General features: G+C 37.0%; 1 protein-coding gene across 1 annotated transcript in view; it reads left to right on the top strand.

The window, feature by feature from the left end:
• Positions 1 to 9,210, top strand: part of LOC110455659 (programmed cell death protein 6-like) — a 13,992-nt gene extending 4,782 nt beyond the window's left edge. The window contains exons 2-7 of the mRNA XM_021505911.1: positions 1,080 to 1,412; positions 1,930 to 2,057; positions 3,562 to 3,636; positions 4,943 to 5,017; positions 5,605 to 5,773; positions 6,979 to 9,210. Coding sequence (XP_021361586.1) covers positions 1,080 to 1,412; positions 1,930 to 2,057; positions 3,562 to 3,636; positions 4,943 to 5,017; positions 5,605 to 5,773; positions 6,979 to 7,023 — 825 coding nt within the window. The 3' untranslated portion in view covers positions 7,024 to 9,210. The remainder of the gene's footprint in view (positions 1 to 1,079; positions 1,413 to 1,929; positions 2,058 to 3,561; positions 3,637 to 4,942; positions 5,018 to 5,604; positions 5,774 to 6,978) is intronic.
• Positions 9,211 to 12,301: the final 3,091 nt, after the last annotated feature.

Raw genomic sequence — 12,301 nt, 5'->3', positions numbered from 1 at the left:
ATGGTCCTGACAAAGTGTTGTTATTTTTCGGGTCAATCAGAAATACAATTTGGCTGCCATGGCCGCTATTTTGCTACTAAGTTCTAATAGGCCGATCTCACTTAAAATTGGTCTAGGAATGATCAGCTCATGGTCCTGACAAAGTTAAGTTAACATTATACTATTTTTTACTCAAATTGGTACATATTTCAACAACAAAAATAAATACTATAGACTCAGGTGACCGTTAAGGCCCATGGGCCTCTTGTTGTTGTTCCTGTCTTTCCTGTGAAGTACATATCCAGGAGGCAGATTTCAGAGTCCTTTATGTCCTTGTCTAACCATGTCTCTGATTCAATGATGATACGCATGTGTTACAACTGTTCATATTTTACAAATTAGTAGAATCTGCAGTATCGATAAGTTATAAACTTTATGACTCATGCTCAAACTGTAGTAATCCAGTAATATGTCAAATATCTCGATTTCAGTGTTAATGTACATTCAAGTCTCCATTTAAGGGGCCTCATTGGACTATTAAGCCACAATGTGGCTTTATGGGTCATCCCAGGTAAAGGCCTAAATTAATCTAACCGTATCCAATTTTAACACCTGACTGATTACTAGTTTTATGGCATGAATAACTTATAAAAACATATGTTATTATATATATATTTATGTCCAATCTGCGATTTTGTAACTTTCGATTCCGATATCGACTTGATTTGAACAGTACTAAGTATACAATAAGGCAAGGATGAAAAGCTGTGAGCATTATTATTGTTAGCACAAGACTGTCAGTCCATTCATTATAGGACATTGATTGAAGTTTGGAACATCTTCTTCATATTTTCTTCATTCAGGGAAAAATACAATACTTTTTTTTTCTAGGGGACGCAGCCTGTATTTGGCTCTAAAACTGGACAAAAATTCAGTGATATATCATCTTAAAACAGAAAAACTGATTTGTAAAATATGAACAGTTGTAACACATGCATATGATGCCATGATGAAATTGGGTATTTGGCAAGGATAGGTCGCCAACCAGTAATTTGGTCGCCAACCAGTAGTGACCTTATCCTTCAATTATATTTTCTAAGGGTGGATATGGTCAAGCCCAGCAACAACAGTATGGAGCCCCGACACGAGGACCAGCTCCTGGGTATGGAGCCCCACCCCAGGGGTCTGCTCCTCCTAGCTATTCTTCAGCTCCTCCACAACAACAGCAGCAGGTGCCGCCTGGCTATGGTCAACAGGGGGCACCTCCTCCACAGTATGGGCAGCAGCAGCTGGGAGGGTATCAACAACAACCTGGCCAGCCCCCTATGTATGGTCAACCTGCGGGATACGGGGGGAGCGCTCCACCTCCCCCAGCTGTGTATGGTCCTCCTGCACCTCCAGGAGTTAGTGCAGAACTGTGGCACTGGTTTCAGGTATACAATGTTTAGAAAAAAAGGGTGATGATCCTTGTATCCTGTTTATAAAACAACAGGTTTGTCTATACAGGTTTTTCGCCTACATGACTCCACCCATGCCGGTTTCGTCTCACTGACGGAGGTCGGTGTTCTGTCGACGTGTTAATACAACTTTTAAGCTTTAGGTAAATGTATGTCTTCATATTGGTTCATAATAGCAGGACAAAAGTGACCTAAACCTTGCCTGTCTCCAGGACTGTGGTATATTTGCATGAACCAAGAAAAGTTCCTTGCTTAAATTTGATGCCCAGTCAAATTTATAGATGAAATTTGATGAAGTTCTTGTAATCAGAATTGCTGATGGTTTTCAAATAAATTGAGCCATCAGTCAACCTGGGTTTGTGTAGATTGCTCTGTATTAATGGACCATTCAGTAGTTAACATAATGTGATATCAAATCAAATGTGAAATTGAATGAAGAAGATGAATTAAATAAAAACTCATGAATGAGACAGGTTATTTAATTCAATTACAGGCGGTTGACCAGGATAGGAGTGGAAAGATCACTGCTGTCGAGCTGAGACAGGCTCTGTTGAATGGCAACTCCTCGCCCTTTAACCCTGAAACCTGCAGAATTATGATTGGAATGTTCGACAAAGACAAGTAAGTTCTTCATATTCAGCATCCCGCATTGCCTGTGTTAAAGGAGTTGTAGAAGTAGGTTTTCCTTACAGAATTCATTTCTGTTCACTTTGTTTAACTCATACACCCACTGAAGAGACATTTGAACTCTTCCAGTTCAAAGGTTGGAATAGATCATTATGGCACTTCAGAGGTGACAGATCTTCAAAATAGAAGTTTTAATGTCATAGTTGGTTAAAAATGGTGGAACTTTTTTTAAATACATGGGTTAAAAATATGAACATATTAAAGCATTTAGAGTAAGGTTTGGAGAGTGCTAAGGCCAGACAAAAAAAAATATATGCGTTCCCTGTAACATGTTGGAACAATTTAGGGTACAGTAGGTAGGTAACAAATTTTTATTTTCAAAAATGATTTTATATGGTTTATATAGAAGAGCGATCTTGATTTTAACAGTGCTTCTTTGAAAATTACCTTCAAAAGTTTAGGGTTGACACAAAAAAAATAGGGTAGGTAGGGTTACCTGAAACACCAAATATTTTTTGTTTGGGCTTACTGGGATGGCTGATCGTAATTCATCCACAGTATTGGCCGAGGCAATAGAGGCAGGTAGAGAATTCCTTTTGATAGCTGTGCGTGTCTTTAAAATAGTTTATTTATAGTTAACATTTTTCAGTTTTTGACACATGCATTAGGTAACGCCGGTGTCTAGGGGATTGAGGATACTATGAAGTTTGCTAAAGTAGAATTACAGAAATCAAAGTAGCTTCCTCTATGTCCTTATATGGACTCTCTGCCCTTATATGGAATCTGATTTCTTTTGGACCTGATTTTATGTTAATGACATTGTACACAAGGCTATGTTACAATAAGAATGAGTGGCTACAAATGATGGTTTTATCTTTGCGTAAATATATTTCGTTTATGAACTTTATTTCTCTGTCGACTTGAAGATGACATATTTATTATGGTTAATAGAAACTAGAAGTAACCTTTGCCCGTGACATTTCCATTATGGTATACTAAGTCATGGTAACACAGACCTGTCCTGTGTACGAAACTTCGTGCAATATAAATGGTCACCGTTATATACATAGAAAGAGTTAGATAAAAACTAGGGCTGCAACGATTCATTAACGTGACGATATGTTACATAGCACGATGCTGTGGTACGTATAGTAACAGTAGAAGCAAAGAAAAAAGATATGTTGCAAGTTTTTAATGGCAATATTACAACAGGAAATAGACTAGGTCCAATATGGGCATGACTTAAACGTTTCACACAATTCATGTCTTTCAATGTGCATGCCGAGTTGGAGCTGTCATTCGCCGGGTGGGAACAGATATGAGTAGACTTATTTCAGGAATGACGAAATCTGGAAAATGTCATAGGTGAATCATGACCTCCCAAAAAACATTGTGTATCGTACTGTATTCAACATATCGCGATATATATCATTGCAGCCCTTATAAAAACACTTCAAATTGACCTTTGAACTCTAATCTGTTAATTTGTATCTTACAGGAATGGGACGATAGACGCTCAGGAGTTTGCTGCTCTGTGGAAATATGTACAAGATTGGAAAGGATGCTTCGACAGGTATTGATGTTTACTCTTACTTGTGTAAACAAACAAACAAATAAATAAATAATCTTTATTTAACATCGTGTACATTGTCAACAACTAACATAGGCTTTGTAGAGCTTTACGACTCGGCTGAGGGAACAAATGTTGTTTTTTAGTGGTGGAGGAAAAGCAATGAGGGACAAAACCACTGTGCCATCGGAGGGATAACAACTAACCCTATCAGACATCACTCTCTTTTTTCTGCCACTGCTGGGGATTGAACCTAAATTCTTTAGAGAGTGAGTGGTCTAAAGCTCACGCTTGATTGCACACAGCAGTGTGTTAGCAATCATGGTAGCTGAGGCACCCTGAGGCAATCAGTAGAAACAGCTATCTTTTGTGTCCTGCACATTGTTATTTCATGTGTAGGAAAATGCAAAGTTAACCAAAATATGATATTTTAAAAAAAGTGGGTTTTTTTGTGAAGTTATACACACTTTTTACACATAATTGTATATATATTTAAAATACAACAAAGTCACCTCCAACTTTGTGGAGGGGACAGAAAATCTCAAGACTTTGTGTAAGATTTTAGTTATATAAGACTGGTAATTAAAAAAAACATCAATTGAGGTATTCTTAACCTACTTTCTAGACAGAAGTGCCAGTGTTTTCTCTAGGTTTTTGAAACAGTAGATTTAATATCACTTCTCATTTGTCATAGAAAAACATGATATTTACCAGAATGTTACATAAAGAGAAAACATGTTTTTCTGATGTAAAGGGAAATTTTCAAAAAAGTTTGTCCCTGGTAGGGGATCCATCTATTCATCCCCAAACATGATGAAAACACTAACTGACAGATGGTCTCTAAAGACAGGTTATCTTTATATACAGGTTGTTTTTATAGACAGGTGATCTTTATAGACATATGTTTCCTGTGATCCTGAAACAGGTTGTTTTTATAGGCAGGTGATCATTTCATACAGATCTATATGGACAGGTAATCTGTGTAGACAGTTGATCTATAGACAGGTGTTTTTTACAGACAGGTCATTCACGTGAACAGATAGTCTTTATAGACAGGTGATCCTTATAGACAGGTTTTGCTGTATATGATATGATTGATTCCAAACCACTAGGCCTAACAATTGTGTTTATAATGTTTTAAACTCATTCACCCCTGAAGGCACATTTGAACTCTTCCAATTCAAAGGTTGGAATAGTTCATTATGAAATTTCAGGGGTGAACTTTTTAACAACATTCATTTTGGTATATGCAAATTTTTAATATTCCAAGTGCATGTATCACAGATTCTTGTTCATTCTTTATTATCAGGTTTGACACGGACAGATCGGGAAACATTGACGAGCGGGAACTTAGTACTGCCTTCCAGACATTTGGATATCGGCTGTATGTACTCAAAAGTATAAAATATACAAACAAATATATAGTATTTCTGCAGGTATTTCTTCCAAATGTTGGGTTCAAAACATTATATATTATAACATAGCATCATTCTTTTGAAGCTCTTTACAGCCTGATGTAGAATTTTCTTCAGAAAGAACTTTCTTAATGACGTTAATGACCTTAGCTGTTAATAGGATGTTAAACCCTATAAAACCAAACTCAACCTCAGAGAAGTTTCCAAAAACCGGAATTAAGATTTTCTGGTACAGCTGTAATATTACTGTCAGGACTATTCCAGAACAACAGGAAGGCAAAGAGTTCAGAGAACCAAATTTCGGATTAGATTTACCTTCTTGGACAATATTAATAGTGTCTTCGATAGTCCCTATATGGAATTGTTTTATTTCATCTTCTTCAATTGTTAGCTCATTCACCTCTGAAATTTCATAATGCACTATTCCAACCTTTAAATTGGAACAGTTCAAATGCGTCTTCAGGGTCGATTGAGTTAAGCATCCTACCCAGAGAATTTCCGGTACTAGAGAGTTAGTCGAGACTTTTTTTTCTCAATTTATTTTTCTATCTTTCAGGTCTCCACAATTTTGTAACATTGTCATCCGGTCATTTGACAAACGAGGTTCTCGGACAATAAATTTTGATGATTTTATTCAAGCCTGTGTGATGCTTAAAACATTGACGGATAAATTTCGAGTGAAAGATACGCAACAACGAGGGATGATAAACATTAGTTACGAGGAGGTAAGTAGTGGCATTTGTTTCTAATGATGGTGATATCAGCTCCAGTAAGTTATCTTAAAACCTGGGCCATTTTCGTTTATCGGGATCCAAACAGTTGAACCGGTTGGACCACAGTTGTTCGTTTATCAAATAAAAAAAGGTCGGACCTAGTAATCTTATGCTTCTTTCAGGCAAGCCTTGACAAAGCCTTGCAAGACCTGCATAAACATTTGCAGGTCCGCCAGGGTTTATACCTGAAAATATTACATTTAAAAAAGTCGAACTGGTTGTTCCGCATTAACGAATAGGCCCCTGACACACATTCATCTCTCCCTTCTTTTCCTCTCCTTTGTGAATCTTTGTCTTATGTCTCATTTAAATCCCTCCTCTTCAACTTTTATGTTTCAACTATTTCTTATCCTCCTGTTTTTCTTCCACCAGCTAAACCTGGCATGTCCTTAGATGACCATAGCTGTTAACTCATTCACCCCTGAAATTTTATAATGGACTATTTTTGAATGTTTGAACCTTTGAATTGAAGGAATGTGTCTTCAGGGGTGAATGAGTTAACAGGACATCAAGCAGCAAGAAACCAACAAATCCTCCTTTATGTATTCAGTCTTTCTTTTTCCTTTACCTTCTTTACTTGATTACTTCCTTTAAAAGTTTAAACTTTCTGTCTTTATTTTTTTCACCTTTGTATTCTTTATTATCTTTACCTACATTTTTCTGGATTTATCGCCTTTTATACATATTCTTTCTTTACTTCACTGTCATATCTTTACCTCTAAACCGGCTGCCTACCAGCTGCATTTTCTACTAGCTTATCCCCCTTAGTTTAGAACCAGACATCCAGGGCCGTTTTCATTTAAACGGTTGAACCGGATGGACCATGGTTGTTCGTTTATGAAATAGGGTCGGACCTAGTAATCTGATTCTGCTTTCAGGCTTTGGAAGGTTTGCATAAACACTTGCAGGTCTGCCAGGATTAATACCCGAAATTGTTACATTTAAAAAACGGACAAACCAGTTGTTCTGCATAAACGAACAGGCGCAGGGTGATCAAAATTATATTGATGGAGGCCAGTCTACTTTACCTCCTTGAAATATATTTCTAACCTGCTTTACATATCCTTTCTGTGCTTTTTTTACCTGTCCAGCAATTAGTTTTACTGGTCAGGAAAGCTGTTTATGTCACTGATTTGTATTTATATTTTGAATTACAGTTCCTGGAAATGGTGTTGGACAATACATTAATGGGTGTGAAATAGGAAGTATGATCTGTGATCTTTTCAAACCAGCGGTCAACCATCGGTCATCTGCTGGTCAGTAATCAGCTGACCAACTACCTGTATCAGCATTGAATCAAGTAGAATGGGTGTCGACCAAACATACAAAGGCACTTTCGGACATTCTCCAGACAGGATAAGTAGAGTAAGGGGGGAGGGAGGGGGGGGGGGATATTCTGAACATATTACGAAAAAAAATTCCCCATGGTAGGTCTTGGGTCTTTCAAAACAAATTTGCCCTCCCTCATATAGATTTGTTAATTTTGATATTTTGTAGCCAGCTTTAATCTGTCCTCATATGAGTATAAGTATAAAACGAAGGTGAAGTGAGAACGGTAAATGTAGTAGATTGTAATCTTGTTCAATAATACCTGCTTTTAAAGTTCATAGTAGATTGTAGTCCTCGAAAAATGGTGAATTTACAGGTGCGAATGATTTTCTGTGTCAAATGAGTTAGTAGAGGCATTAATCAGTTCTCCTCTTTTCGGATGATTTACCATAATTTGGTAAACACGAATCAATTTATGTACTAACCTTTGGTTATCATGATAATCAGTTGTATTCAATATCGTAGAGTGTGTTTATATATCATATCAAATGTATACCATATTTTTTGTACATTTCGTAATTGATTTTGCTTATTAATTAAATGCACTTCAGGGATTTGTAATCCCCCACTGTTAACTATATTTTTCTTGAACCATTCCATGTATCTGCCAATATATGCCCAAGGGTGGATTTTTTTTTACACATGTAGCATTTTCAGCTGGATACTGTGTGCACAAATCACATGATTTTATGGCTATAAAACAGGGGGTTTCCTTTCGCCTCCATGCTCATGATTACTAACTAGCCGTGTCAAACACATTGACAGCTAAATTATCTCAAACTGGGATTCAGTGCCAAGTGGTAATTTTTTTTTTCTTTTGAAGTTTCATATTTTTCTAGAAATAAATTGCTTTCCTGCTGTTGATCTAGTAGATGCTTGGCTTGTTGGTAGATGAAAAGTATTTTTTTCTTAACGAGTTCACCTACCTTAAGGATAAGCCAATTTATGCTGTGGTGTGTCGTCTATCTGTTCACCGTCTCCAGTCTTTCACCTTTTCATCTTAAAGATAATTTTTCTAGAATGGCTGAATGGACTTTGGTGAGGAGCATCTAAAGGCCAAGAGGAAGTGTATAAATGAAATGGTAGGTGTGGCTCTGAATCTCTTAGAGGTAAATGTTTGAAACAGATTTTTTTGTGGACAGATTTTAACTCATTCACCCCTAAAGACACATTTGAACTGTTCCAATTCAAAGGTTTTCCCCAGAAAATATCCTATGAGGAACTAAGATATGATTATAACGGTCGACAAAGATTTGAGGATAAGGGTAAATTGTGGAATAAATGTATCGGTATTTCATTACTAAATTTTCCTACTGTTATTTTATTGACATCAGCTTGTGTCATATTCAACATTATACAAGTAAGTAAAGACCAGGCGACTTATTCAGGCCCTTTGGACCTCTTGAAACTGCTACATTATTTGTTATTGGACAAAACCGTTGCTGATGATTCAATATTGATTTGCTCAGATATTTTCGTTCAAATTGAACATATTTGAAAAAAATCATTTTAAGCTTGTTAACACCGGTCTTTTTTGTCTTGTGTTTCATTTAAGAAATGCTGTGTTGTGACTTTTTTTCATCAAATGATATAGGTACCGGTACGTGTCTAGAACGAATGTTTCTTCTTCTGATGGGACAAATTCATAGGCCACATATCATTATTTTGTTTTTGAAAAAAAAAGGGTTTTCTTAGAAATTATCTGGTTTATTTAGAACAGGTTAAAAAAATTCAGATCAGAAAACATTGTGAATAATGGTATTTATCTGTAAGACGCAAATTGTTTTATTGAGAGTGTTGTATTACAGGAAATTTTATAGAGATATTGGAAATAAAATTTGTAAATAAGGACGAACACCAGATAAAATTAAATTGATCTATACATATGTATAGAACTGTAAGAATTATATATATATCATGCTTTTATGATACACATGGATTATAAATCTTGTTTCCTTTTTCCATCTTCATTTACACGTACGTATACACAAAATGTACAAAAAATGTTTACGTTCTAGTATCAAATATATCTTTGGTCATGTGTATATCATTTTGTAATATTGTTTGAATAAACTGATAATGAATTGATAAATTTTCAATAAAATCATTTATATAGATAATGGTGTTATTTTGTATTTGCATAGATTTTACTTACTTGAGGCCCGAAGGACCAAGTGAGCTTAATCCATGGGGTAGCCTAAGTTTCCTCTAGCCCCTACACCAGATAGATGTCTGGTGTGGGAAACATCTTGACAGATAGATGTCTGGTGTTGGAAACATTTTGACAGATAGATGTCTGATGGGACCACACTGGACATCTAGCTGTCAAAATGTTTAAGTCTGATGTCAGGGGCAAAGGAAACACTGTTGACTAGCCATGGGGCAGTGTCTGTCTGTCTATTGTTAATATTTTCTTCACAAGACTACTACTCAAGAGTGGCTGAAAGGGATGTTGACTTCGTTTAGCATGAATTGTCTTTTGGCAAGCGTAACTGTGTTTTGTATAATTGAAGGATGCCCACTATCCTTGTGGGCCAAAAAAGGAGAGAAAAAAAGGGGTTGATCTTAAAAAACTACTATTTAAGTATGAATGAAGTAATATTGAATCGATTTGGTGAGGACCTTACCTGTGTTAGGAAAATAAAAGCTTGTTTAAAAGAAGGAAGTACCTTCAGGGTGCAGGTACTGGTGCCCAATAGGGAAAATGGTTTGGGTGTAAATCTTAAGAAAGACTGAATTGATATTTGAGTGATATGAAACTTGTCAATTGCGCAGCATGAAACATTCCCAGACGGGGAAATTGAATATTATATATTATGTAATAATAAATGAAGATTCTCTGTCGCAAATATTTACTTTACTGGCTCCGCTCCGCGTCGCCAGTGAAACTCAATTTGCGACAATATAATCACGATATACCGCCGCAAATTTCAAAATACAGTAGGGTTATCCCCTAAGCAGTACACATGCCCAATGGGCCTCTTTGTTAAAATGTGCAGATGGTGAAATGCTCAGAGAGGAACATGTATAGGGTGTGATTTCACTCTCTTAGTTCCAGGAAAAATGCAGAGAACAGGTCTTTAGGCAGTTTCTGGAAAAAGGCATAGAAAAATGTGTTGGACTGGCACTTCAGTGTCCTTGCCAAGATTGACAGTCCTACACCCACCTGTATCACAAAGTCTTCCAAGGAGAAGTAAAGAGACTAGTATGTTTAATTTGAAGTCCTAAACCTGGATGCCTTCTATATCTGCAGTGTAAATCATGAACAGAAATAACCCACCGGAAAGATGGAATAGAATGTTGTTGTTTTGAATGTAACTATAAGCATTGAAAAGCATCTTCTTCGCAAACACGTCTCCAAAGATGAACTACCATGCATCATGGAAATGTTTGAAAGGAACTGTGTCGCATACCATCATAAATTAAACCTGACATAAATGTGAAAAATATGCATTACTGACAAATCTACGGAAACGCTATTAAGATCATCCGAATCGGTAATGAAATATCATTCTTCTTCTTCTTCTTCTTCTTCCTTCCAAATAATCTGCATACCACCCCTGGTGTATTGTTAAAACAGGGTTTGTTCCCAGCATCACATGTGTCCTGTAGTATCTCCTTAAACACCTCTATTCCGTCTTTGCGTATCACAGTTATCTTCTCTTGGGAGCACGTATTGATTGTTACGTCATTGGTCTCTGCGAGAAAATTACGTCGTTTGCCCAAAAATTGATGACGTAACTCTCACAAACAATTGACGTAACAACCAATTCCTGCTCCCAAGAGAAGATAACTGTGATACGCAAAGACGGAATAGAGTCTGCCGAGATGACTCAGATTGGTAAGTCATTCCACAGGCAAATGGCAGAAGGGGAAGATGGACAGCTGCATGGTGGCTTTGTATCCTGGAGAATGGCAGGTGGAAGTGAGACTATGTCCTCTTGTTGTAATGGTTGACCCTCCAAAAATGAGATGTGGTTGTGCTGGTATTACCACTAAGTCATTAATGATGCAGCAAAGCATGATGACCTTTGCTCAGTTTCTCTGTTCATCTAAGGTGGTCCACTGGAGGTTTTCTCAGCACTGATGTTGCAATGCCGGTTGTTCTGTAGTCTCCACTGACGAAGCGTGCTGCCCTTCTCTGTGCCATCTCATTATCTCTGATGTCCTGCTGTATGTTTTGACCACATACAACGCTAGCATATTCCATGATAGACCTTACCACTGCTCCTTGATCTTAGGTGGCAGGTTCTGATGTTCTTTCTCAAGAATGTATCGATGTTCTTTGCCTTCTTTGAAAGCGTTCCCATGTGATTGGACCAGCTGAGGTTGACACGGATGTTTACTGCCAGGTACTTAGCTGACTGAACTCTGGCAAGTGGGGTCCCATCGATCTGGTATCTAGTGGCTTCCTTCTATTGGTGACTCATAGTACCTCCCATTTATCAGGATTGAAATGCATCAGCCATTCGTTCTCCCACTGGTGCAAGTTGTCAAGGTCGTTCTGAAGGATCCTAGAGTCCTTATGTGTAAGTACCTTCCTGAAGAGGAGACAATCATCTGCAAACAGTCTGGCTGTTGATTGTATATTAGAAAGAGCAGAGGTCCCATGACTGTTCCCTTCGGGACTCCAGATTTTACGTCTGTCTTTGGTTTCAACAAATTTTGTTGTAATTTACAAAAGGATTAGACAACGGGCAGTGCCTATATAAGTCTTCTCCTGAACCAGTACAACATATATACATTTACACAGAATAATAAGATATATTTACAAAATTATCGATAATTAATTACTAATTGAAATAGATGGACATTTATATGGAAATCATGTATATATGTTTGAATTAATGATATGGCTGAATGTTTAAACTACACACACTAATACCAAGGCTCACTCTTCTACCAGTGGCGTAGATATCTAGGTCACTTTCGATGTTATAGTACAAGTACTGCGCCACTGGCAACATACACACTTCTAAACCCACACACACACACACACACACACACATACTCGGAGCAGATTGATATAACGGGAAGTATTTTAATAAAAATATACTATCATATTCGAGTTAGATGAATCGATTATTAAATCAATAAATTTCTCAACTTTAGATAATTTATAATTATTAGTTTCTGGTGATAGCTCATTAT

The sequence above is a fragment of the Mizuhopecten yessoensis genome, unplaced genomic scaffold (assembly GCF_002113885.1).
Source record: "Mizuhopecten yessoensis strain PY_sf001 unplaced genomic scaffold, ASM211388v2 scaffold8361, whole genome shotgun sequence".
Classification (NCBI taxonomy): Eukaryota; Metazoa; Mollusca; class Bivalvia; order Pectinida; family Pectinidae; genus Mizuhopecten; species Mizuhopecten yessoensis.
Note: the sequence above shows the minus strand (reverse complement) of the source record. Positions and strands in the feature narration are given on the sequence as shown.